Below are 27080 nucleotides of genomic sequence, written 5' to 3'. Positions count from 1 at the left end.
GATTTTGGCTCAGGTCGTGATTTCAGGGTTGTGAGATCAAGCCCCGCTTTGGATTCTCTGCTCAGCGTAGAGTCTGCTTGAGATACTCTCTCCCTTGTCCCTCTCCTTGCTCTCTCTCTCTCTCTCTCTCTAAATAAAGTCTTAAAAAAAAAAAAAAAAGATTGTTTGCTTTTGGACCCAGGCCGCCTTGAGCCTGCCGCTGATGTGTTTTCCACACTGCACCACTCTGTTGTGCATTTCCCACTCACCAGGCCTGAAACCAGACTTTCCCTGCAGTCTTCAGTTCTTGCCTCAGCAGCTTTTTCCCTCAAGGCTCATAGTATTTCTCACTCCTGTTGTATTCCTTGTTCCCACCACCTCTGCTCTAGTCTCTGCTGCCTTCACTTCTTACCTGCACTGCTAGTAATTTAGAAAAATACCGCACTTTGATGTTAAGGTTATTATAGTACAGTTGACCCTAACAAGGTCAGGGGCGCTGACCCCCTGCACTGTTGAAAACCTGAATGTCACTTTTGACTCCCCAGGAACTTTACAATAGCCTATTGTTGACAGAAGCCTTACCGATAACTTAATTAACATGTATTTTGTATGTTGCATGTATTATATATTCTTATAATAAAGTAAGCTAGAGAGAAGAAAATGTTACTATGAAAATAAAGAAGAGAAATATATTTACAGTACTGTACTATATTTATTAAAAAACCCCATATATATGTGGACCCACACAGTTTAAACCCATGTTGTTCAAAAGTCAACTGTAGTCGTATATTTTTATTATAAAAAAAGTCCCAGTTTGTATGAGGTAAAAAGAATTAATTCTCTTTTCCCCTAGTCTAATCTTCAAAGGTAGTCACTAATACTTTTGTATATATCTTTCCAGAAATTGTCCTTACGTGTGTAAATACATACACATGTGCATACATACCATAAATTCTTAGAATAATCCTGTAACTATATATATCTTCTATGTATGTAGACTTAGATCGTTCTTTGTGTGGATTACATAGCATTCTATTATCTGACCATAATTTAGCCATTGCCTTATTGGTAGATACATAGTTTTCAGTTTTTTGCTATGATGTACAATGATTCAGTGAACATTTTTGTACATACGTCTATACATTCATGGAAATTTATGGGGTAAGTTTTTAGAAGGAGAGTTAAAGGTATTCTAGAGGATAGGTATTCTAAATTTTCTTAATTGTGTTTTAAAGGCTGTTTTCTCCACCTCCAGTCTTCTATTTTGCATATCATCAAAATATTAAAGATTTTGTGTGAGGCCGTCTTCTATCTTTTCTCCTATCTTTCAACCATCTTGATGATTCTCATATCTTAAATCTGGTCCAGTCGTCTCATATATTCCTGGTTGCCTATTAGATATCTCCTTTTCTATAGCTAAACATTTACAAAACCGAGGTCATTATCTTCTCTCCATATCTGTTCTTTTACCTATGTTTCTTTTCTTTTTTTTTTTTTAAAGATTATTTATTTATTTGAGAGAGACAGAATGAGAGAGAGCAAGGACATGAGAGGGGGGAGGGTCAGAGGGAGAAGCAGACTCCCTGCCGAGCAGGGAGCCCGATGCGGGACTCGATCCAGGGACTCCAGGATCATGACCTGAGCCGAAGGCAGTCGCCCAACCAACTGAGCCACCCAGGCGCCCTCTTTTACCTATGTTTCTAACTCAATAAATGGTTCCACCATCTACTCAGTGCTGAACCAGGAACCTCAAAATTTCTGTGACTCTTTTCTCTTTCCTATGTCCTATTTATTGTACCTCCTGAATATCTTGAATCTGACTACTCTTCTTCACCTCTGCTTCTGGGTTACCATATAGCCTCATAAATGATCTTCCCATCTCTAGGCTTGATCTCTGTAAATCTGCTCTCCACAATCAAACTATAGAGTTATCGTCCTAAAATGCAAATATGATTATATCACTCCCTGTTTTGTTTTAAACTCTATAATAGCTTCCCCATTCCTCTGTCACAGAGGCTGGTAACCTGTGACCTGTGGGCCCAGTCTAGCTGGTCATCTCTTGTATAGCCCAAGAACTAAGAAGTTGGCACATTATAAAGGGTTGTTAACAACACACACTCACTACTGACAGACACACACAGAATATGCAACAGAGACCATATAGGGCCTGTAAAGCCTAAAATACATACTGTTAGGTCCTTTAAATAAAAAGCTTGCCACCCCCTGCTCTGTGGTGTCCAGATTCTAACATGACCCACAAAGTCCTGATCTTCCCTCCTTTTTACCTCTCCAACCGTTTTTGTCAGTTCCTCTGTTCCTTTTACTCTGCACCGTTGACATTGAACTTTGTGAGTTCTTCAAATACTTCTGGGTGGCACATTTTGATTGGTCTGCCTTTAGCCGAGATAAGGGATTTCAGGATTGCTGTCAGTTCGCAGTTTACCATCATTTATTGAATACTTTGTCTTAGGCGCTGCTGATACTTTGTTAAAGAAGAAAGTTATGGTTCTTGCTCTTCTGGAGCTTACATTTTAGTAGGAAAAACAGACATTGAACAAGTAACTAAAAGTATGATTACTTACCAAAGGAGAAGTAGAGATGCCATGGAAATATAACTAGTTGGGCAGAAAAAAATGAAAACACAAATGTTAATGCAAAATTTAGATAATAGAATGTGGAAGTTCATATCACAGAAGAAATATCTTGTGATAGCACATGGCATTGCTAAATAAATGACAGAGATGGTAATGCCATGTGAATTCAGAGGCAGGAGAAATTGGTTCTGCAGAGATTGTTCTGCAGAGGAGTCGAGAGCAGAGCCTGTAGTGGACATTTGGGTAAGTTCTGTAGAAACAGATTGGTGTGGGGAGGGAATTCCTTGTGACTGGAGCATGGGTAAGGATTCTGACTAGTGTTCTAGATTTGGATGCCGTGGATATGGAGGTGATTGTTCATGCAAGAGAGGGAGTACCTACTGAGAAAATGAGTGTAGAGAAAGAAGAGTAGAAGTTTGCTTCTGGGACCTAGGACCATGGTAGGGCACAAAAAAGACATCTAGAAAGGAGCACTTGGGAAGAGGCCAGGAAAGAACAGGAGCCAGCAAGCCTAAAGAGGAAGGAAGAGATGCTTTGTGTCAAGTGCTGCAGAAAGACCAAAGGAGGTGAAGCTCGTGAAGAGTTACTGGGTCTGGCCGAGAGGAGGTTCCTGTTGACCTTACATCCGTCTCACGAACTTGAAGCCAGGCCTTCAGGACAAAGTAGTGAAGGCAACATACATACACCACTTGCTTGAAGAATTTAAGTGAAAGGGAGAAGAGCAAATGGTGCTGGAAGGAAATATATCAGAACTGACATATCAAAGTTTATAATTTTATTAAAATCTTTATAAATCATGGAAGAGATGAGTATTCATTTGGCCGGGTGGGTGTAGGGCCACAGGGCACATTCACTTAAAATTCATATATTTTGAATGTCTGTTACACATAAATATGTATAAAATGGAGCTCTTTCCATAAGTTCAGTATTAATATTTCTTGTGTATTATGGGGTGCAAAGTACTCTTGTGGGCTCTATGAAGAGAACACTATATTGTTGAGAAGACATCCTCTCCTATATCAGCTTTCTTTCCTCACTATTAACTGCTAGAGACGTTTTTTCCCCCTGTTCAGCATGAGGTATGTGTGAATCTGACTTGTTTGAGTCTATATTCTGTTTAATTCCCTGTTTTGTTTCTCTTAAATAGTTTACCCATTGCCTTTGATTTGCTGGTCGTGAAACACAGGTGGAAGAGTTTCTTTCATTGGTTTCTGGTGGCCCTAATACTCTTTCTGGTGAGTTTTATTTTTTCTTTGTTTTGTTTTAAAGTTGTAATGAAAGCATGTTGATGTAGGAAAGAGAATATGAGAAATTCATTCTGTTTTTCATTTTGAAGTTTATTCTGTTAGCATTGGGAGAATGTTTCCAGAACAAAACCCTGCAATTGGTATCTATTTTCTGCTCTGTCTTAGGTGCCCGTGGTGGTCATTGACAGCTACTACTATGGGAAGCTGGTTGTTGCACCACTGAACATCGTCTTGTACAATGTCTTTACTCCTCATGGACCTGATCTTTATGGTAAGGCCTTAGGGAGTCTGGGGAAGAGTAGGAGATAGCTTCATTTGCCTGAGCTTGGAAATTTCAGCTCAGTTGCTTCATTTCCTCAAATACAGCATTTCTTTGCTGGTAATCTTAATTAAAAATAAATGACATTTGCATATAGCACAGTGATGATAAGTAGCCAGTAAATATTTCTTCTTGATTAATGTGATTCCTTCCTTCCTTCCTTCCTTCCTTCCATTTATTTGAGAGAGAGAGCGCACAGATGAGTGTGGGGAGGGGCAGAAGGAGAGGGAGAGAAAAACCTCAGCAGACTTCTCGCTGAGCGCAGAGCCCAATGCGGGGCTTGATCTCAAGACCCTGAGATCATGACCTGAGCTGAAACTGAGAGTTGGACGCTTAACCGACTGAGCCACCCAGGCACCCTTTGATTAATGTGATTTCTGTTAGTCCTGCTGTCATTCTCAGCATGCCATGGCTCTTGATGCTACTTTTTTAAATTAAAAGTTACTTTTTTCTGTTCTCATTAGAAAACCAATATGACAACAGAAATAGGAAAATAGAAACACAATTCCATTATCTCCAGATGGCTGTTGTTAACAGCTTGGAGTATATTCTTCCAGAGGTTTTCTGGACATGGACACATTTGGTATTACTTGTTCTTTTTAAAATTTGCTTTCGGTATCAGGCATTAGGAGAGAAAGTTTGGAAAATGTGTAGACAAAGCAGAGCAAATGGTAGAGTCAGCATGAGAGGGGGTAGTTGGCCAGTTTAGGGTTGAGAGGAAAAAAGTGGGATGCCTTTAGTCCGGGGAAGGCATTCCCCCCCCCCCCCCCCCAACGCCTTATCCTCAGCTAGCCCTGAGCCTGTTTTATTTGGCCCCCTGGGGCATTTGAGTTAGTGACAGTTATAGAGGGATGACCTAGAGATCTTCCTGGTCAGATCTGCCATTTTATGAGACTGTTTTTTCATTAAAATAAATGTAGTTTCTTTTGCATTAATTTTCTGAAGGTCTTGAAGCATTTTGTGTTTGTGATCATCTTGGGGCTCTACTGTGAAGCAGGTTGATAAGACCTCTGTGTCTTATCAGTTTAAGCCATGCCCATCACTTTTCTTTGCTACTTTGCCAACAGAACCAACAGATTGGATGAGGAGATTTAAAGTAAGCATATGAGTGAGATTTAACTGGGCCTGTTGGGATTTGTGGAATATTGTCATTTTAGAGGGCAGTAGGTAATAGGTCAAAATCATGTTTTGTTCAGTGACTTGAATTCACAAACTGCCTTGTTTAGAGAATAATTGCTAAGTGAAGGAATTTCAATTCTTTTTAAAGTTTAAGTAATCTCTATACTCCACATGGGGGTCCACCTCACAACCCCAACATCAGGAGTCACACACTCCTCTGACTGAGTCAGCCAGGAGCTCCCTAAGTGAAGGAATGTTAAAAGATGTTATACCCAACTAATGAATCATTGAACATTACATCAAAAACTAATGATGTACTATATTTTGGTTAACTGAACATAATAAAAAAGAAATAAAAGACCCCTTTAGGACTGACTCGAAGATCCCCAAGGATGTGAGGAAAAAGCTGCAATTTTAAGCTTTTGCCTCTAGATGTCTCCCTTTAGCTGGAGAGAGTTTGTAGGTTTTTAATTGCCCGTTGTTTTAGTTGCCTTGTAAAATTTTATTTGGTTCTACAAGTCAATAGCAGGAAGACTCCCCTCTTAGACCCAGATTGCACATTAGAAATTGATTTACTGGAATCTATTGGAAGCATAATATCCATTATATATGTGTGAATAAATTACGTTAATTTCAATTTAATTTTGGGAAACTGGCATTACCTTTTAAACAGGTTATTACATAATGACGTTTTGATTGCTTATTTATAAAACTTTGATACTCTATGAAAGCAGTTGCTGAGATAGATGAGGCTTATAAATCTAGTAATTTACAGGTTGGCCAGGAGAGTAGAAAAGAAAGAATAAATTCTTGTTTTTGTTTCTGGTTTAACAGTGGCTGGGTGGGGGAATCTTTGTTTTGGGATCCAGCAGAGAAGTGGCCAGTCTTTCCTTGGATGTTGGCATCTGCCATTCATTTTGGCCAGTGCTTGCCTGGGAGGAGTGCCCGGAGCTCTGTTCTGCCTGCTTTGATGAACCTGGGGTGACTTCAGTGCAGATTTTGCTATTTTGAATGTACAGGAACTGATCACTTTCCTAGTGATGGAAAAAGCTCTGTTGGAACAGAATGCATTGTCTTACTGGGCGTCAACAGGACTGATGCAGTGCTATGGTCAGTCAGACTTGAGGGGGTTGTTCCTTGATGGTAGAATTTTTGTGCTTTTAGATCATCTTTGAATTTGACAATTTTGGGGTGGGGTTGATTTCCATTCTTTTAAAGAGTAATTAACTCCTTCTGCAGAGAAAATACTTCTTCCATCTTAGAAGTAAGTGTTCTTTGTGTATTCTAGGTCCTCAATAAAGATTTGTCATGCTGAATAGATGGGTGAACAAATTTGGGAGTACCCATCAGATTATATTATGCCTTGATCACTCTTCTGTCCTGCAGCTATTTTGGCTAGACCTGTTGTGGTGTGTTAGATTGGGATTTTTTGGATACCAAATAAAAATAATAGAGGTAAAAGTACTTTTTAAAAAAATTTTATTTTTTAATTAACATATAATGTACTACTTGTTTCAGAGGTACAGGTCTGTGATTCATCAGTTGTACATAATTCACAGCGCTCACCATAGCACATGGTAAAAGTACTTTCTAAAGCAGAGTACTTTGATTGTCAGCTAACTTATAATGGGTGAGTCCATTCAGTAAATACCAAAGACTGACTTTTTACTAAATGCTTTGATGCCGATGCCAAACAGTGAGACAGCGTATCTTTTGTCATGGAAACTCCAGCTCTTTAACTTTGCCTCCATGTTTGGCACTAATTAGCATTATTTTGACTATTTTGTAAGACTTTCCTGCTCCAAGTGCTTCATTAGCTATGGTAGGCACGTTTCTTATCTGAAAACTACAAATGCATTGTGTTGATAGTTTCTGCCTTCACGTCTTAGTGCTGTTTCTTATATATAAGCCTGTAATACTACTTGAACAGATAGATAACTGGATTTCAGCTAAAGAAACATTGAATAAATTGCCTTTGAGTATTTGTGTCCTGATAGAATTTGCTGTGCAATAAGGCTGCAGTGACAGGAATAGATAATTATAGTCCAGTGTATTATGTGCTACAGTAGAAAGATGGGGAATCCTAGGAGCAAGTCCATCTGGTGGTAGCAAGAAGACTTCTTAGAGGTGGCGGTCCTTGAGCTGAGCCTGGAAGGAAGAGTAAAAGTTTAGTGAGTAGATGCTAAAAGAGTGTATTTCAGACAACTACGATGTCCATTGTAGGTACTGCTGAGACAAAAAAAAAAAAAAGATTGAACATTGGATTCTTTTTTAAAAAAGTTAAAGTAGTTTTACAGTGTTAGCTGATTTTAGGTAGAAACTGCACAGGCATGAGCAAGATAAATTCAATCTCTCCATTGTGATTATAATATAAATATTTACTCTGTTGTTCCTGGTTTTCAAAGGGACCATTCAATACTTTCTTGGCCAGAGAGCATTTATTAATGACACAGTCCAGACCTGAGCTGACTCTTTGGAAGCCAGGAGAAAGAAAAGGAGTACATTTTCACAACTATTAATTACAATAGTTTCTGTTTAAAAAAAAAATGCCTGTTATATACTAAAAATTTTACACAGCTGTCTTCTTCCCCTCACAAAAACTCTGTGAGATAGGCGTTATTTATTCTTACTTGCAGCTGTGGAAACCAAGGTGGGGATGGTGAGGGACTTACACATAATTAATAAGTGGCAGAAGTGGGATAAGAGCCCAGGGCTGTCTGACTCCAAAGCCTGTGTTCTTTCCAACTAGAGCAACCTCAGCAAAACCCTGGAGTTTGGCAATTGAGACCGTACAGGAGAATAAGCTTGCAGAAACAGAGCATGAGTTGGAGATAGTAGAAGATAAGATTTGATCTAAAGGGGCAGGAAGTACCTGTACCTTTGAAGGTCCCATGCACTTAGGTTTGGAGGATGCTCAGGAGCCTTTGGAGAGCTTCAGTGGCATGATGCCATGCAACTGGCAGGCTCTCTTTCAAATGGGAGGAGCATTGTGCCACCCTTGTCAAAGAAAGAAGGAATATTTGGACGAGGTAAAGAATATTTGCATTTAGGAAATTTAGTGTAGACATAAAATTGCAAAGTCGTAGGCAAAACATCCCTTTGGTGTCAAAGATCAAGAAGTGAAATTTCATGTTGCAAGAAAGAAAGTGACTGGTCATGGCACTGATTTTGCTCTTACCCTTGTAACATTTCAAGTTTTGTAGATGTTGAGGTTGATAAGTATTTTTGTGTGGTGAGTGAAGACTGTGCTCTCTGAGGAGGAGTACACAGGCCTGGGGAAGGCGTGGGAGGACAGGTATGAGAAATGCTCTTCCCTCAAAAATGACATTGAATCTGCTCAAGGATGCCACTTTGCAGCTTAGGACACGATCCCTGCCGGGGGATCTTCTGTGTTTTTTATCTGTCAGATTGCTGCACAGGACATTTCGGAAGGCAAACGTGAATGGCCCTTATTAAAAGGCTCAAAGTTTTCCATTCTTGCTGTAGCAGAGAATGCAGCCCCAGTGAGTCTCTTGAGAGTTGACTGTCAGCCAGAGCTGTTCTAGAGCTTTCATTCTTTTGCTAATCGTTTTTGGTGAACCTTGGTGTCTTTTTGCTCTTGGTGTTGCAAATTTGACATTTATAAGAGGATTTACTATAATTTAGTTCTTGCAGTTCTTTAAAATTATAGGTCTATAAAATGGTTTCCTTTCATTCAGTCTGGGGAACAGTAAACATTATCCCTTCTTTGAAGGTTCCCTTTAGCTCATTTGAATGGAAGGAATTGAAGCACTTTCCCTAAAGAGGGAGATGGATGGGTGAGTCATTCCCCGCAGACACCCTGCTTCCAGCTTTCTTTCATTGCACACTTTGCACCAGTTAAATGCGTAGCTTGTCATCCTGACGCATTTTTTTCTGCATAGTTCAGCTTTGATACTTTCCGAGAAATAGCATCAAGTATCTCCCTGGAAAGAGATAAAAGTTTTTCCTCTTTTCTCTTTTAAGGCAGGTGTCTCATCAAGTAGGGGAGGACACTGGCTGCAGAATTCACTATTTTTGTCCCTTTTTGCCCTTGTTTTTAAGACTGTTGCCTCTTGAACCTTCCCCACTCTTGGCTTATCCTCCAGTTTTTACCCACTTCTTCCAGGAAGTAACAGTCGATTATGAAATGTTCATAGCCTAACTGTGAACTTGATCTATGGATTCCTAACAGATAAACATAGTTGAGTTTACCAACTTAATACTTTGATTCAGAATCTCAGAGTACAGTATACCTAGGTAAAAAGATAGCCCTAGTAGGAGGGTATAATAAGTTGTCGTAGAGACAAATATTTGCTGGAAATAAAGTGCTTCTCTGAAAAAACAATATGTATTTGTAAGGATCAAAGAGAAAGAGGCTTTTTTTTTTCCCTCTTGATGCTTATTAGCATCTGTAAAAGATGATGTGAAAGGTGACATCATTTCTCCTAGTCACTCTGGTTTTTCTTCTCAGGCTCAGATTTCCAAAATTTGTTTAGGAAAAAGGCAGGTCAAAGTTGATATTGCTGCCACCACATTGGTGGTCAGGAGATGATACAAAAAACTACCTTTCTTGGGGCACCTGCGTGGCTCAGTTAAGTGTCCGACTCTTGATCTTGGCTCAGGTCTTGATCTCAGGGTTGTGAGATCGAGCCCTGCGTCAGGTTTCTTGCTGGGCGTGGAGCCTACTTAAAAAAAAGACAACAAAAAACCACAAAACTACCTTTCTGGAAACTGGATTCCTAAAAGACTCAATTTAGGAAATGTGTTGTTAAATACTAATTAAAATCCAGAGAAGATACGTATTTCTGTATGAAAATCTTCAGTTTTCTGAAACCAAAAAGGTGATTTGTAAAGAATACTGGGTATAAATATGTCTCTAATGAACTTGGCCTGGGACAGGACCTCTGTTCATGGTCACCATCACTGTGTTTAGACAGAAAGGAGTGAGCTTTCCCAAAAGGTGACACACAATTGAAGTTGAGTCTTTCCTTAGGGTACCCCCTCCCTCTTCTCCCCTAAATGTTTCTAGCATTACGGGTTTGGTTTCTAATCTTATTTTGCTGTGCAAGCTGCAAAAATGTCAGGTTTTTCTATTTCTCTGCCTTCTGATTACCCTTTTAAGCAATGCTGATTGCAGGAAATTGCTGTGGTGCAAGGCGGGTGTCACAACACACAGTGATTAAAACCCGCGTGTGTCATTCACTGCCTGATTGAAGTAATCACACAGGGGAAGAGCAGATGAAAAACCTGCTAAATGTGCAGAGGAGGGCTGGTTCTCATCATTTGGGTTTAAGGATTTCGAGTTAAAGAATCAAAACTCGTGTGAATAAGGCTTGTGTTTTCAGTCATTTTGTTTCATTCTGAGTCCTCAAAACTTCTAAGCAGGATCTGGGTCTGTGAACATTATTTCCCTAAGGAAAACAACTTACTGCTTTTTACCAAATGCAGGGTTCCCTGTATACATGACTATAGAACAGTGGTTAAGCATATCAAAGGGAAAGATCCTAGAATGTAAGTGGGTCAAACAAGTGAGAATAAAACGGGGAAAGGCCTGAATAGCTCAGTCCTACAAGACTTGCCCCCTCCTCCCCCTGCCACACACACTCCAGAGACCAATCCCAAGTCCACAGATGGTCACTTCTGACCCACCACCTGTAGATGGGAAGTTCCAACAGCCCCCTCTTGGGGTTCAGTTAATTTGCTAGAGTGGCTCAGAGAACTTAGAGAAAAATTTACCTAAATTTACCAGCTTATTAGGGAGGATATTATAAAGGATACAAGTGAATAGCCAGATGGAAGAAATGCATAGGGCAAGCTTTGTGGGCTGGAGCTCAGAACTCCTGTTCCTTCCAGGAGCACCACACTCCTCGCAATTCTGCGTGTTCATCAACCCGAAGTTCTCTGAAGCGTGTCCTTTTGGGTTTGTATGGAGGCTTCATTACATAGGCAGATTGGTGAAATCATTGGCCATTGGTGATTGAACTCTATTGCCAGCCCCTCTCTCCTCGGAGGTTATCAAGGTGGAACTGAAAATTCTAACCCCTCAGTCCCATGGTTGGTTTCCCTGGCCATCAGTCCCCATCCTTAGGCTACCTTGGGGCTTTCCCCAAATCTCATAATTAACAGAAGACACCCTTATCACTCTTACCGATTAGGAAATTCCAAGGGTTTTAGGAGCTCTTTGCCAGGAATGGGGATGAAGACCAAATATAAATTGCTTATTATAAATCCAGTATCACCACCAAGCTATTTAAATTATTTGGTTGTTCTGGAGAAGTGACCAATCCTATTCTCTTCCCATCTTCGGCTCTTATGCTTTCCCTGTGTGGCTGAGCTTCAGGAACTGAGTTCCCCTTGTGGACTCAGTAACTTGAGACATCGGACTATCGACATTACTTGAACAAAGAACATTTTGAGTCAAGCATTGTAAAGGTGTTGAAGGCATCCACTAATGATTTCTTATCTGTTTGTTTCCCTCAGGTACGGAACCCTGGTATTTCTATTTGATTAATGGATTTCTTAATTTTAATGTAGCCTTTGCTTTGGCTCTCCTGGTCTTACCACTGACTTCTCTCATGGAATACCTATTGCAGAGATTTCATGGTGAGTAGTGTAAGGGATGATAGGTTTTTGGGGAGGAAAGAGCAAGTAACAGTATATACCAAGAAGTGAAAATGATTCTCCTACTTCTGTTATCCATTTTTTCCCTATGGAAATCGTTGGCTTAGTGAATTTTCAATCTGTATTTGTAAATTTATGTGAAGATTTGGCTAATAATTGCAAGTTAAACTGACAAAAGGAGGAACTTTATATCCTTTCAAGTGAGGAAATCGGTATAGCATACAGAACCACCCAGGGAGGCAAAAATAGTTAACCGAGTCTCAGGAGATCAGCGTATTTGAGTCTTGTGTTTTTTAAAGAAGTGCATGTTAACATGGAAGATGGCTTAAGATAATAAGTAATAGAGGTAAACATTCTTAGGGGAATTACTTCAACCAAAAATTTGAAAACTAAACCATACAGGGATTTCCCTCAAATTTGATGCTGAAGTGAGAGAAGCTTTGGACTTCCTAAGAAACATTATGCTTCTCTTTGTTCCGTTTTGCTTCTGTGTTTGCCTTACCGTGGAAGGTTTGGTTTGTCAGTTATTTTGCTTGCTTTGACTCTAGTGCACGGCCAGTGTTTTCTCAAGTTGTCACGGAGTTGGGTATCTAGTGCCCATGTTTCTTTTATGGAAGACAGATTTGAGCAGAAATTCATATGAGCTTTGGAAAGAGATTCAATTTCAGACTTTTCAGTCTGATTTGGATGCCATATGATCTCTCCATCCCACCCCTCATTCTGCTCTTCTACTATTAATGGTTTATAAAGAGTGCACTGTGTTATACTATTCGAATATGAAAGCAGTTTTCAGTCACTTTTGTTTTAACATGACCATAATGCCATTATCCTAACAAAATCAACAGTAATTCCTTAATATCTAATACCCAGTTGGTATTCAGGTTTCCTACATTGTCTGAAAAACAGCTTTTTATAGTTAGGTTTTTTTTTTTTTTTTTTTTTTTTTAAAGAGGATCTAAAAGGGGTCATATACTGAATTTGGTGTTAAGTTTCTTAAGCTTTTTATGAGGTTCCCCCCCCTTCTTTTTTCCTCCTGAAGATTTCTAAAGAAATCAGGTCATCCATCTTGCAAAGTGTCCCACATTTGGATTTAGCTGTTTGTCACCTGGAGGTGTTAACTTATTTCTCCATTCCTTGTATTTCCTAAGGATCACTTTATCTTTTTTTGAAAAGTAACTTTTTTTAAACTATAAAAATAATTTATGCTTGTGGAGAATTTGGAAATGCTTGTGATATAAGTATAAAAACAGCGTATTAAGCTGTTCTCTACAGTATGAATCCAATTTTGGTTTAAAATGTAATTTACACACATGTCCACCTAGTAAGAAAATGAATGCTGTTTTTTCTTTATACTTTCTGTGTATTTTATAATAGAAAAAATACTCTTAAAGGAAAAAAACAAAAATATAAAGAATCAGGAAAGAAATTGCCTGTTATTCCATCAAGTAGTACAACTGTAGTTCTGATTTTGTACATTTTATGGAGGACATTCAGAATTTTAGGTCATATTTTATTTTTTTGATGTTTAAATATTTAGTAATCTCTACCCTTAATGTGAGACTTTAACTCACGACCCCAAGATCAGGAGTCCCATGCTCTTCTGACTGAGCCAGCCAGGTGCCCCAGGCCATATTTTAAAATGTATTTGTTTTAAAAAAATGTATTTGTTAGCCTTTTAAGATACAGAAGAGAAAAAGGTTTCATTTTCTTATAATTTAGAAAATTCCAACCTAAAAAACTTCCTGGGAAGGTATAAATCCTAAATTATAGCCTAAAATCTCATGGTAAAATCTTAGAGTAGAAAGTTTAAAGGATAAGCTTGGTATTTCAGTTCCAGAATTTTCATCCCTAAGGAGTTTCTACAAAAATCCAGATAATTTAGGAATACCAAGATGGATCTTGGTGGCAATCCAGAGTTTTTCCTCTACTTGCTCATTGTAGACATAATGAACACCAGGGGGCGCTGTCTACCCTTTGCCAGTGATTTCTAGGCACTGCTGATTATGACTAATAGAAGCACAGTAGGGGGTGCCTTCCTGGCAGGTTGCAGGTTTATCCCTTAGTGTTCATGTACCTAACCTTGGGAACTTTCCAGCAGGTGCTTGGGTCTTAGCGTTCATTAAATTCCTTTAATTCTTTAACATGCTTCAAGTATATTTGGGTTCCAATTTTGGGATTCAGAGTGGATGGCTATTGTAAAAGAAGAGAGAAAACGTCATCAGTGAACTTCCTTTAAGAGTGTTTTTATATTTGCTTTGAAACAAACTCTTTTGTGGCTTGACGAAAGCCAGTGATGGGTTTGAGAATCCAGCTTTTTCTTTCCTTTGATCTATAGCTATTTGAACAGACTGATTGGTATATAAGAAAGGAGATTAATGTATTAAACAGAACATGGGAATTAAAACCCAAGAAAGGAGTTTATGTTACGTTTTTGGTTAATCTCAGGAACCTTTAATCTTAGTGGCAGGACTCACTGGGGAGCGAAGACTTTTTTCTTCAGTGTAGAAATTATTAAGCTCTGTTACCCATTTGCTTGACTTTCATTTGTGTTCTAGCCAAATCCAGTATTGTGCCTCCTGTTAGATATTGGGTCTCTTGGGGGATGTCAGGAGTATACACCTCTTTCTACTTAACCCCTTTACTGCATCTGAGAAAGTGTGACTACAAGAGCTGAAACATTTTATGGGGTGCCGTAGGGCATATTCCTGTTTGAGATCAAGAGAACATTGAAACTAAAAATGTTGTTTCGTTCTAATATGGTGAAAGGTGGATATTTTTCTGTGTCTTACAGTTCAGAATTTAGGCCACCCATATTGGCTTACCTTGGCTCCAATGTATATTTGGTTTATAATTTTCTTCATCCAGCCTCACAAAGAGGAGAGATTTCTTTTCCCTGTATATCCACTTATATGTCTCTGTGGCGCTGTGGCCCTCTCCGCACTTCAGGTGAGTTTCAGGGAAATGTGTATCTTCTTCGTTCCATTTCACTTTCTAAATTGGTCATAAAGCTTAAAGGCAAATTACAGAATGCTTCCCCCAAGATATTTTATCCATGCGTTAAACTTGATACAGATCATATTATTAAAGCTTTATGTATTGATCGCTTGGCTGTTGATCATACTCTTAAGCTGGTTACATATTTGCACTGTTAATTTGTGTGTTAATTTCTTTCTGTTGCCAACAAGAATCCACTTGATGTTAAAGGAGTTTTATTAAGTCATTGTATAGGCCTACCACAGGATGGTGGCATCACAGCAGAGCTACTGGAATGTCTGCTCTTCAACTCCGAGATCAGATTAAAACTTGCTCAAGTGTTTGGAATAACATCAGGCATTTAGCAATATGGGACACTTTGTAATCCTGGCTTAAAACCTGTCCAGGTCAATTCCTTGTCAGAACTAATCTTGAATATCTTTCTGTCTCTGGCCTCAGAAGCCTCCAGGCTCTTTTTTGACCTCTGCTACCATTTGCAACTGGCAGTAAAGAGTAATTAGGGTGACAGTTTAGAGAGATAATTCACCCATTTAAAAAGTGTAAAAAATTAAATGGTTTCTAGTATATTCACACATATGTGTAACCATCACCACAGTGAACTTTAGAATATTACCACCTCAAAAGCCCTGTACCCCTTAGCTGTTATCACCACTCCCCTCTTCATATCTCCCCAGCCATAAGCAACTACTAATCTATTTTCTGTCTCTGTAGATTTGCCCATTCTAGGCATTCCATGTAAATGGAATCCTAAAGTACGTGGTCTTTTGTGACTGGCTTCTTTCATTCAGCATCATGTTTTTAATACTCATCCATGTTAGGATGGTAGTTTAAGAAAAATTTTTAAATTATGAAAGTAATTGAACTTTACTGCACATAATTTTTCATTTACTACTTTTTAAAAAAGATTTATTTGAGAGAGCATGCGCGACAGTAAGAGCATGTGGGCGTGGGGGGAGGGGAGCAGAGGGAGAGAGAAACCCAAGCAGACTGCTTGCTGAGCGTGGAGGCTGATATGGGGCTCAGTTCCACGGCTCTGACATCACGACCTGAGCCAAAACCCAAGTCAGACGCTCCATCAACGGCGCCACCCCGGCACCCCACTTTTACTACTTTATAAATTAGCCCTACTATCCTAACAAAACCACCTTCCTTCCAGCATTTTTACCTATCACATACCAAACTTTATTAGGGTTGTAATCTCAATGTACATATAATTTTACATCCCTTTTAATATAACTACATTAGATCATTTTCAGGGTTGTCATATCTATACCCATCTTTTGAAGATGCAAATTTTTCTTAAACTACCATCCTAACATGGATGAGTATTAAAAACATAGAATGATTAGATACATAATTTATGGTAGGTTTAGGATGCTTACTTATTTCAGTATTATAAACAATGCTAGGATGAATATCTTTCTTTAGGTGTTTGGATTGTTTCCCTAGGACAGATTCCCCCAAATATGAAGGAGTTTAAACACATTTATAGCACTAACAAGTAAATATTTGCAAAATTTTACTTCCCCAAAGTTTAGGTCTAGTCTAAGAAGGAAAAAAGAAGAGAAATCTAATGGGAACGTGCTCAAAGATTGTAGAATTCATGCATGTATGTATATATTGTAATAATATTCCTCTAGTTTGTAAAGTAGTTTAGCAGATAATTAACCGCATTTTCCTGATGCTCTGTGAGAGGAATTCTTTTTTCTTGTTTGGTCATGAGACATTCTGTTGATACTAAAACTGATGAAAACTTCTCAGCGAGAAAAGTAAAGATGAATACTTGTTACATCAAAATAGAGATACTTCATATATCAAAGCAAACTGCCAAAAAGCACTTTTGTTTATTTATTTATTAAGAACACTCTTTTTTAAGTAGGGTCCACGCCCAACATGGGGCTTGTACTCACAACCCTGAGATCAAGAGTCGCGTGCTCCGACTGAGCCAGCCAGGCACACCAGCACTTTTGTTTAAATATTAAAAAAAAAAAAAATTATTAGGACCGTAAGCACTAGAGAGGTTTCCAAATATTTTTCCTGTGAAGCTGGTGCGATTCCTCTGGTCGGGCTGACCTGGAGGTAGTCTCAATGGGATTTGTTTTCGTCTCAGAACTTGGAGCAGGTACCTCACTAAGTGTCTGCAAATGCTCAGACCCTTAACAGGCTCTCTTCTGCTGCTGCTTCCCTCTTGGTGTTGTTATGTTTTCTGATTATGTTATGTATATTCTGCAAGGTTTTTTTTTTTTTTTTCAATACAGTTTTCTTTCCTTCTAGAAATGTTACCACTTCGTGTTTCAGCGATACCGCCTGGAGCATTACACGGTGACGTCGAACTGGCTGGCGTCGGGAATGCTCGTCCTGTTTGGGCTCTTGTCCTTTTCTCGCTCTGTGGCACTGTTCAAAGGTAGGTGCGCAGAGAATGTCTGGCCCCAGACTCACGAGGCGCTTCACCTTGGGTTTTGATGGATATGTGACTGACCCAGTTCAGCCTCAGCTGGGAGGAGGACTGCTGTAAAGAGACCCTGTGGACTTAGTATTGTGACAGGCATGTGACTTCTCTTCCTTAAAATGAAAGAGAAGACTGAGAATTCTACAAGGAATTTGTGACTGACTATAAAATTTTTTTTCTATTCTTGGTTTTTTTTTTGCTGTTGTTGGTTTTTTAAAGGATGCTTTTTCATTTTGAAGGATGAATTAAGGAAGCGTTGAACATAGGAAGCAAATTTGGGGCTCAATTCCCATGATTATATTCTTCCTGTAATTATTATTTGGATCCAGAAGATTAAAATGTGCTCAAAGAAAGAAGTTAAAAAGGCAGAAGGGTGTAGAGAAGGGCAAGAAAGCAAATGCTGTTTGGTAGAACAGGGTCTCTGCTGTGATCATCTTGCTCACTGTAGAGACGCTGTGTATCAGTGGGGCAGGCTTCATGTGCTGGGGACCTTCACACTCTTCAGTTACACACGAGTTACAGGGGGACGTTCACGTGCATTATGATTCATTGTCAGCCTCTCATCTTACTCATCTTTGGCTTTCACAAACCTCTCTTCCTTCCAGGGTATCACGGGCCCCTTGATTTGTATCCAGAATTTTACCGAATTGCCACAGACCCAACCATCCACACTGTCCCAGAAGGCAGGCCTGTGAATGTCTGTGTAGGAAAGGAATGGTATCGCTTTCCCAGTAGCTTCCTTCTGCCTGATAAGTAAGTTTTCCTTTAATTCCTAGAGTTTTATTTTTTATGTTTATTTATTTTTAAAATATTTATTTGACAGAGAGGCAGCGAGAGAGGGAGCACAAGCAGGGGGAGAGGGAGAAGCAGGCTCCCCGCTGAGCAGGGAGCCCGATGCGGGGCTCGATGCGGGGCTCGATCCCAGGACCCTGGGATCATGACCTGAGCCGAAGGCAGATGCTTAACAACTGAGCCATCCAGACACCCCCTAATTCCCAGAGTTTTAAATCAAGGAGTAAAAATAGCAATTCTATGATAGTGTCTCCTTAATTTTTCTTTCATGTTCGGATTTTCACAAAAAGTTGTTGGATAATTGACCACATCAGAGCTGTAAGATCTGCACTGTGCGACCACAGTGGTGTTAGTGGACTGGTGGCTGTGTCTGGCCACGCACCCGTGCTCCCTGTAACTGCGGGGACTTCTAAAAACCCCTGGGGCCCCAGGCTCCTGCTAGTGGCTCTTCCTGAGGATTCATATGTAAATTTCAATAATCATCTGATATTAATCCACTTCCAAAAGTGGTCTAGAAACTCTAGCTATAAGAGTGTTTTTAGAGAAGAAATGTTTGTCATGCAATGATAGTGAAAGTTCTTTACCAGCATGTGGACGCTGGGGAAAGCTCTGGTTAAGGTAAGTGTACCACTTGCCTTCATGCTCTCTGTTGGATGATAGCATAGGCTCAGGAGTTCCTCGTGTTTGCTTGATTCGGACGGAGAAGGTCCTATTTAGGGAAAAGGGAAGTCGGGTTAAGATGAGTCGTGTTGTTCCATTTGGGGATTGGCTTCAGCAGCTTAGCTTGTGGGGGTATCTTGTGCTGAAGGAAGATCCTGTAACAGTCATTAATCATTAAATTAAAATGTAGGGTGGTTTTTTTTTTTTTTTTTTTGAAGTATTAACTAACGTTAGCCTTTGCCTTTTACCTTTGCAATAGTTTCACAAGTAAAGATACTTGTGAGAATTACTCAGGGACAAAGTACTTCTCCCATAGTGTGTTCTTGCATTTCATTCTTTTCCTACCTGATGAATTTGCTTTAATTTGGTAAGTGCCTCTATCATGTGGTTATTGGTGATAAACTGGGATGCTTCTCTGGTTGTTTGGTGGAAGGACCATTTGGTTGCAAATTTTACTGCTAAGAGTTGGTGGAGTGGGTTGAGAGACCTCTCACTGAAAATTTCTCAACGATGTTGGGCTGAATCATGACCTTTGCCTCTATGCCCCCTGGCGGAGGTTTTAGCAGAAATATTTTTTTCTCCAAGCGAGATGTTTTTCACATGAAATTTTTTTTTTTTTTGGCTTATTTCAAGTACATTTAGCAATATGGGCCTCCTGTGTTTTTCTTACTCTTCCTTATTTGTGTTTCTGACAGTTGGCAGCTTCAGTTCATTCCATCAGAGTTCAGGGGTCAGTTACCAAAACCTTTTGCGGAGGGACCGCTGGCCACTCGAATTGTTCCTACTGACGTGAATGACCAGAACCTGGAGGAGCCATCCAGATACGTAAGGGCAACAGTTTCTTTCACCACTTGAAAGTTCTACCCTAAAATCTGTTGGCATACATGTTGGAGCTTTGATTAAATGGGAATTTCTTAGAAAGTGATTTCTTTAGGGTAAGAGATGTAACAGCTTTTGTTGAGAAAGAATAGTAGCACTTTTAGAATTTCCTTTTATTTTCTGTGAAACACATAGTTCAATGTATTTTCTGAGCCCGTCTGGAAATTTTCTTATGTTGAATTCGAATCATTTTGAAACACATTCTGAAACTCTTATCATTCCCTGGCTCATTAAAATATTTGGTGGGGAACTTTCAAGTTCTCAGTAGACCTTTGACCTAATTATCAGTGTATTCTGGTTTTAGCAAATGGACGTCAGTGAGTGAAGGCTATTTTCCTGGTGAGCGCATGGTGCAATCTCTGTCAGGGTCATGCTCTTTCACCCACTCATTTTTATGTACTCCAGGATCCCATGTGGTTTTATTTCAGTTCCTTTGAAAGATGACACTTGTGCCATTTGATACTTGTAAAATCTTTGTAGAAAAGGTGAACGCAATAAAGATAATGTTTCTGGTTCCCGGAAACAGGAGAAGAGTATTTTGTAGAATTATTAGAAAGCACTTTTTTTTGGCAACCTGTCTTTTAAAGAAACATTTGATGGTTTAGATGTCAAACACATTTTGGGTAGGTTTTCCCATATACTTCCTATATGAAATGACTGGGACTCGTGGTATTGTGAAGGGCTACTGCAGCCGCACGTGGCCTTTTGTCTCCCAGGTGGAGACCCTTGGGCTGATGAGGGAGAGTCTTACTGTGGGAGTTTAAGCTATAAGCTATGGAAATGGCCATTGTCACGTACATATTTGGCCTGGCCCCCTGAGAAGGTAAGATCTGTATTCCATCAAGGGGTTATATCAGAGTTTTTTTTTCCTAACTTAAGCATCTGATTCCTGGAGCGTTGAAAATACCCCAGGATGGGGTAAAGTGTTTTTGGTCATTTTTGTTTTCGCTGCAGATACTCTCCTGACAGCAGGCCTCGTTGGGGATAACCATGAGGACATGGAGAGTCAGAAGGTTGAGCACGTGCACTATAATGGAAGCGGGGGGGGCACAGGTTCAGAGAGATGTTTAAGAAGGAGGGTGGACTTTGGAGTCAAGTCGGCCTGAGTTCAAATCCTAGTTCTCTTGCTTACTTTGGTGACCTTGGGCAAATTAGTTAACTTCTCTATTTGATTTGTTTCTATCTGTAAAATGGAATAATGGCACCCATTTGGAAGATTATAATGAGCTTAGATATTCTGTCATATTTAGCATAGTGTGGTACACAGATTTTCCCACAAATGTTCTTAATCTGATAATGGTATATCAGAGGGATTGGAGGTAAAGGAACCCTTAAGAGGATTTATAATCTGCCTGAATCTCTCTCTCCTTCCTTCCTTTTCTTGTTTTCCATCCTGATTTTTGTCCACCCACACCCATCATTGCCTTTTCCATCCCAGTGACTTTGCTTATCTTGGTGACTGGGCCTAGACTACCTTGGTCTCCCTCCATCTGCCATCAAAACTCTTTTCCTGTCTGTAGCCTTTCCCACCTACTTAAGCCCGTAGTGAGCTGTGCTCCTTTAAATGCCTGAAATACTTTACCGCTCATTTGGCCATTCATTTTTGTCTTACGTTATTTACGTATGTCTGATATGTATGTCCTGTGTCTCCTCATCAGCCTGTGAATGCTGTGGAGAGAATGCCTGCACCCCGTTCCTTCTGTATTCACTGTGGCATCTGGGATAGTGCTGTGTGTCTGGGAGTTAGCCTGCGTGTGCTGTCCGAGTGGGGAAATGAACGTTCCTCATCATTCGCACAGTGATCTTGAGAGAAAGCTGGCTATAAAATCTTACAGTGGCCTTTTGCACATTTCTCAGGCTTTGGTCACTGGTTGTCTTTGGTTAGATCATATTCCCATATTCTCTGCTACCAGACACTGTTAAATTTAGTTCAGTGTCTCTGTTAGCTTTACCCAAAAGCAAAGATTTTTCGGAATACCTGTAAGAGTCACCAAAATGCTGATTCAAAACAAACAAGTCTGATGTATCTACTGAGTGTGTAGTGTCCACCGTTGTGCTCGTCCACCTTCCTGTGTTTGAGAGTTTTCCTGCAAAGCTCTTTATGACATTTCCTGCCTGGTAGGACAAGTGTCCTCCAAATCCAGGCTGCTCACCTTTCACCCTTTGGAAAGTAAAGGAGACATTTGACAGCTTGCTGTGAATTTGACATGAATGATGATCAGGGATTCATTTCTTTCAGTCAGTTGGTTTTCTTCTGATGATAAAAACATATAAATTCATTGTATAAAATAATGAAAGCTATCAATAAAAAAGTCATCTATAATCTTATTACCCAAATTTTACACTGTTTACCATTTTGGTCTTTTTGTCTTTTACTTGTTTCCCTTGCATATATGTAGATAGGTATGTTAACAAAAATGTCAATTATTAAAAAAAATTTTAATGTAGTTTTTAAGGAACAGTGCCAGGATTGTGGCTGTGATAATAACTTGGCCTGGTGTGTAGGAGTACATGCTAGACTATGTCAGTGCTCGTTCCTTCCGGTATCAGTCCTGGTTCTTTCGAGAAGGCAAAGTCATGATGTTCCCTGTCTTTGCTCAGCATGTGGGATGCAGCAGTGCTTTTATCAGCCCATTGGCTCTGAGAGATGGGTTTTAGCCAACCTTCGGCTTCAGTGCTCAGTGGTGAGGTCTGTCTCCTCTTTCTGGTCTGCGAGGAAATGTGGATACATGCAGGACTTCCTTTACTTCACTCTCCTCCTTGACGTTTGAGTCGATCAAGAATTAAGAGTGTTTGTAAATGCTCTGTGGTTTCTACGGCACTGTTGGAACCATTTGCAGAAATATTTTTATTTTGCTCCCTATTCTTTCATTCATTCTTTCATGAGTAGCTTTTGAACATCTCATTATTGAACGGGTGGCATTTTTACAGGGGTGCATGCCAGATTTCCTGCCAAAATCAAGGTGTGAATTTAGAAGATACATTCAGTGTCTCCTCTCTATTAATTGACAAATCCAGTTTTTCGTTGGCTATTTCAAGGTGAATGATATCTTTCTTACTCCAAATCTGACACCTGATGTGGGAGCTACAGCAGTAACAAACACCTGTTCAGGAGGGATCTCAGACTTTTCTCTGATTTTAACTTAATGCATAAACAGACTTGGAGGAAGCTTGTCCATCTGTTCTCTGAAAAAATGGAAGTGTTCATTGATGACTTTTCCCCAAACAGTGATACAGTCAGTTCTGCTCTAACGTGATATAAAGTTGCTAAAAATCATTGTGTGGTAAAAAACCACAAGGCTCCTGTTTCACATTTAGGTCTTTCAACCATTTTGAGTCTATTTTTGTGTGTGGTGTAAGGAAAGGGTCCAGTTTCATTCTTCTGCATGTGGCTGTCCAATTTTCCCAACACCATTTGTTGAAGAGACTGTCTTTTTTCCATTGGACATTCTTTCCTGCTTTGTCGAAGATGAGTTGACCGTAGAGTGGAGGGTCCTTTTCTGGGCTCTCTATTCTGTTCCATTAAAAAAAAAAAAACAAAAAAACCCCACAAGGCTTATGGGAAAAATGGGATTAGGGGCACAGTACTCAAAAACGTTGTCAGTGAGGGCGCCTGGGTGGCTCAGTTGGTTAAGCGACTGCCTTCGGCTCAGGTCATGATCCTGGAGTCCCTGGATCGAGTCCCGCATCGGGCTCCCTGCTCGGCAGGGAGTCTGCTTCTCCCTCTGACCCTCCCCCCTCTCATGTACTCGCTCTCTCTCATTCTCTCTCTCTCAAATAAATAAAAAAAAAATCTTAAAAAAAAAAAAAAAAAAACCTTATACAGTGACCATAAAAAAAAAGATGAGACAATAAAAAAGATCGCCGCACAGTTAAACAGGTGTGGAGTGGAAGAAACTACGGAGGTACTAGAGTCATGGGGGAGGTTACCTTGAAACAGATCTGAAGCAGAGGTGCTGGAAGCTTATCTGCAGTAGGTCAGAAAGTCCTCCTGCCAGAGCGGTCGGTGTGGCTCGGAGCACGGCGTGTGCTGCAGACACGGGGAGACCACGGAGCGTGCGCGTGCACTTGGTGTATTCCTTCTCTGACAGCTCAGCCCAGTGCAGTTTCCCTGCTTCACCGCGGGTTTCTCGTGGATTAAATGACACAAGAGCAAAAGCAGAAATTGAATTACGCTCAAACTGTTCCCTGATATATCCGTTGTGTTGGAACAAATTTGCATTTTCAAAACAAGTGTTACAACAGAATTGACTGTATATTCAGTCAAAACTTAAGTTTTGACTTAAGTACTTGTTCTTAAGTCCTTGCTTTTCCCATTTAATCAGTGGGAAGAATTATGAATTTGGAAGGGAATTTAAGATACCACAGAGTCCATGATTTCTTCATTTTATGGGTGAAGAAATGGAGGCTCAGAGGGGTTGTAACCTGACAAAGGTTAGTCCTAGTATGAGAAGCTTGGTTTCAGGATTCCCCAATATTCTTTTCACACCTCCTCTTACTTCCAAAGCCACTTATAGTTTATACCATATGGCATATCCCTTGAGTGTATGTGTGTGTTCATGGTTAATCATTCTTTGATGTAATAAGGTTGAATAGACAATAGCTGAGCATTAATTTTTAAAGAAGTTACTTTACATTTCTCAGCTCGGATATATATATATAAATGCCAGGTATTTTAAGTGGCAATTGTTGTGTTTGTTTATAGAAATAATTAGGGTCCTCACCCCCTTTCATTCTTTCTGTCCTCTTTATCTTATCCTTCCTCCTCCTCCTCATTAGAAGTCCTTACTGCAGGAGAACATAAGTTGTCCTATAGATAATCCTTGCTAATTGTTATCAGCCTAATATTGAAGCAGAAGAAGGTTCAAATTGCTATAATACGTGCAGTGGAATAAGATTGGAATCGCTAAGAATTTAAGTGAAGGCTATTCATGATGCTTCTTTAAAATTAATTCTCTGGTATCCATTATGTTGACATTTAGAAAAGCGAACTTTCCATGATCTTTAGTGGTTGAATGACCAAAAATTTTTGCCTGTGAGTTCACATTTTTATAGTGCAGGACGTTTTTACTCAAGAATGTAGGGTTTCGGGGCGCCTGGGTGGCTCAGTTGGTTAAGCGACTGCCTTCGGCTCAGGTCATGATCCTGGAGTCCCGGGATCGAGTCCCACATCGGGCTCCCTGCTCGGCAGGGAGTCTGCTTCTCCCTCTGACCCTCACCCCTCTCATGCTCTCTGTCTCTCATTCTCTCTCTCAAATAAATAAATAAAATCTTTAAAAAAAAAAAAAAAAAGAATGTAGGGTTTCAATTGACAAATACATGTTTAGCAAGTATGGGAGATGAGAAAACTATAAAACAGCCTGTGCCTCTGGGTGACAACTACTTACTGTAAGTGGAGTTTATGTAAAAGAAGAAAAGCCAGAAAAATACTTGAAGTCTTTCCCTATCAGATGTATTCTCCTAGGCCTCAGTGCTCCTATTTAAAAAAAAAAAAAAAAAAAATCATAGAATATTGATGCCTGGTAAAATGATGTAGTGGCAAGAGCACTGGGCTGGGCGTTAGAAGCACCTGTAATTCCTTTCAGGAACTGAATGAAGTATGTATTTTTTTTCTTAAATGACTTTGTGAGTTTCCAAGGCCATTGAAGTAGTTTTGCATCTGCTTCCAATTTGCTGTGACTACATCTGAAATCCAGTTGCAATTTCAGGATATCCCATTACCTGGTTTCTTTTTTTTTTTTTTTTTAAGATTTTTTATTTATTTGACGGAGAGAGACACAGCGAGAGAGGGAACACAAGCAGGGGGAGTGTGAGAGGGAGAAGCAGGCTTCCCACTGAGCAGGGAGCCCGATGCGGGGCTCGATCCCAGGACCCTGGGATCATGACCTGAGCCGAAGGCAGACGCTTAACGACTGAGCCACCCAGGCGCCCTTCATTACCTGTTTTCTAATCAAATATTTAATGGTGGCAAATCTTGAGATGTGACTCCTGGGCCATGGGACCTAATGACCAGAGATGGCAGTCTGTGTGCTGCCTCTGTCCCAGAGGAGCGGAGTATATGTTAGGGGCACACTGTGCTGTGTAGTCAGCCTGAGTGATGCTGACATTGGGGAGTTGGAGAGACACGGCCACGGGCCCCACCCCTGCAAAATCTCCGCTCCAGCTGAGAAAGCGGAGCGAGGAATATTTATTCCTGCCCAACTCCCCTGAGCTCAAACCACCCCAACAAAATGTACACTTTTTATTAATGATGTCTTGATCTCTGTCTCAGGCCTTTTCTTTGAGAATATATATTTTTCTTTGTCTGAGGTGGTATTAAATTTTTGTCCTTAACATACATTTATTGAGAAGATGTAAACAATGTTCTATTGATTATCAGTAAATTAGTTTGAATTCCACCCCCCATACCTTTTTTTTCTTCTGCTCTAGAGGTGCTGATTTGTTCCTCTCCAAAGCTTTTAGTGGGTTCTTGGAAACTGAAAGAAGTCACATTTCTTTCAAAATGAGTCTTAAATGCTTGTATTTTACAAAATTTTAAACTAAGGCATATTTTTAGCTTCAACAGCTGGTTGATATGTAGCCTGTGACTAATGAAATGAAACACATTTTTGTTTCACGATCATGTGTTAATGTCACCCTACAATTTTGTTATTTTTGATGCAAGAAAGAATGATTAAATCCGAAGAAACAAAAAAATGAGCTTTTTGGTTACACTTTAAGGCAGATTTAAATCCAGTCTTTTGGTTTTTGAACTGTAGATGATGTTATGGAGCATGGGCTCAGATTTTGCATTTTGAGATATTGACAAAATTGAGAGAAGAAACTATTCTTTTTGATTCTAGCTCTTAGACCCAAGGGGCAGTAGTCACTTGGTGTTACCAGGGTTTCAACTGAGAAAACTCAAATCAAAAACTAGAAATAGTCACACTAAAATAGTCTATATATATAATATGATCCAGATTTTGTAAGGAAAAATCTATATCTGTAGAAAAGAAGCTCTGGGACATAAACTAACAGGTGGATGGTAATTTATTTTGGGTGGTGGGATTATAGGGAATTTTTTTTTTAATGCATTTAAAAATATTTTTATAGGGTGCCTGGGTGGCTCCAGTTGATTGGGTGTCTGCCTTCGGCTCAGATCATGATCTCAGGGTCCTGGGACTGAGCCCCCACATCGGGCTCCCTGCTTGCAGGGAACCTGCTTCTCTCTCTCTCTCTCTCTCTCTCTCTCGCTATCTATCTCTCTCTCTCTCTCTCTCTCTCGCTATCTCTCTCTCTCGCTATCTCTCTCTCTCGCTATCTCTCTCTCTCTCTCGCTATCTCTATCTCTCTCTCTCGCTATCTCTCTCGCTATCTCTCTCTCTCTCTCTCTCTCTCTCGCTCTCTCTCTCTCTCTCTCTCTCTCTCTCTCTCTCTCTCTCTCTCTC

The 27080-nt window shown here is 39.9% G+C and overlaps 1 protein-coding gene across 4 annotated transcripts in view; it reads left to right on the top strand.

Annotated features, from left to right (window-relative positions):
• ALG9 (ALG9 alpha-1,2-mannosyltransferase) overlaps positions 1–27080 on the top strand; it is an 88003-nt gene that overhangs the window by 18251 nt on the left and 42672 nt on the right. For all 4 annotated transcript variants that reach the window (XM_032427919.1, XM_032427920.1, XM_032427921.1 and 1 more), the window contains 7 exons: positions 3721–3808; positions 3986–4091; positions 11739–11861; positions 14671–14825; positions 17148–17277; positions 17928–18075; positions 19470–19599. In XM_032427919.1, the coding sequence (XP_032283810.1) occupies positions 3721–3808; positions 3986–4091; positions 11739–11861; positions 14671–14825; positions 17148–17277; positions 17928–18075; positions 19470–19599 (880 nt within the window). The remainder of the gene's footprint in view (positions 1–3720; positions 3809–3985; positions 4092–11738; positions 11862–14670; positions 14826–17147; positions 17278–17927; positions 18076–19469; positions 19600–27080) is intronic.

The sequence above is a fragment of the Phoca vitulina genome, unplaced genomic scaffold (genome assembly GCF_004348235.1).
Source record: "Phoca vitulina isolate PV1807 unplaced genomic scaffold, GSC_HSeal_1.0 scaffold38, whole genome shotgun sequence".
Classification (NCBI taxonomy): Eukaryota; Metazoa; Chordata; class Mammalia; order Carnivora; family Phocidae; genus Phoca; species Phoca vitulina.
The sequence above is the reverse complement of the archived record's forward strand: the minus strand, read 5'-3'. Positions and strand labels throughout refer to the sequence as shown.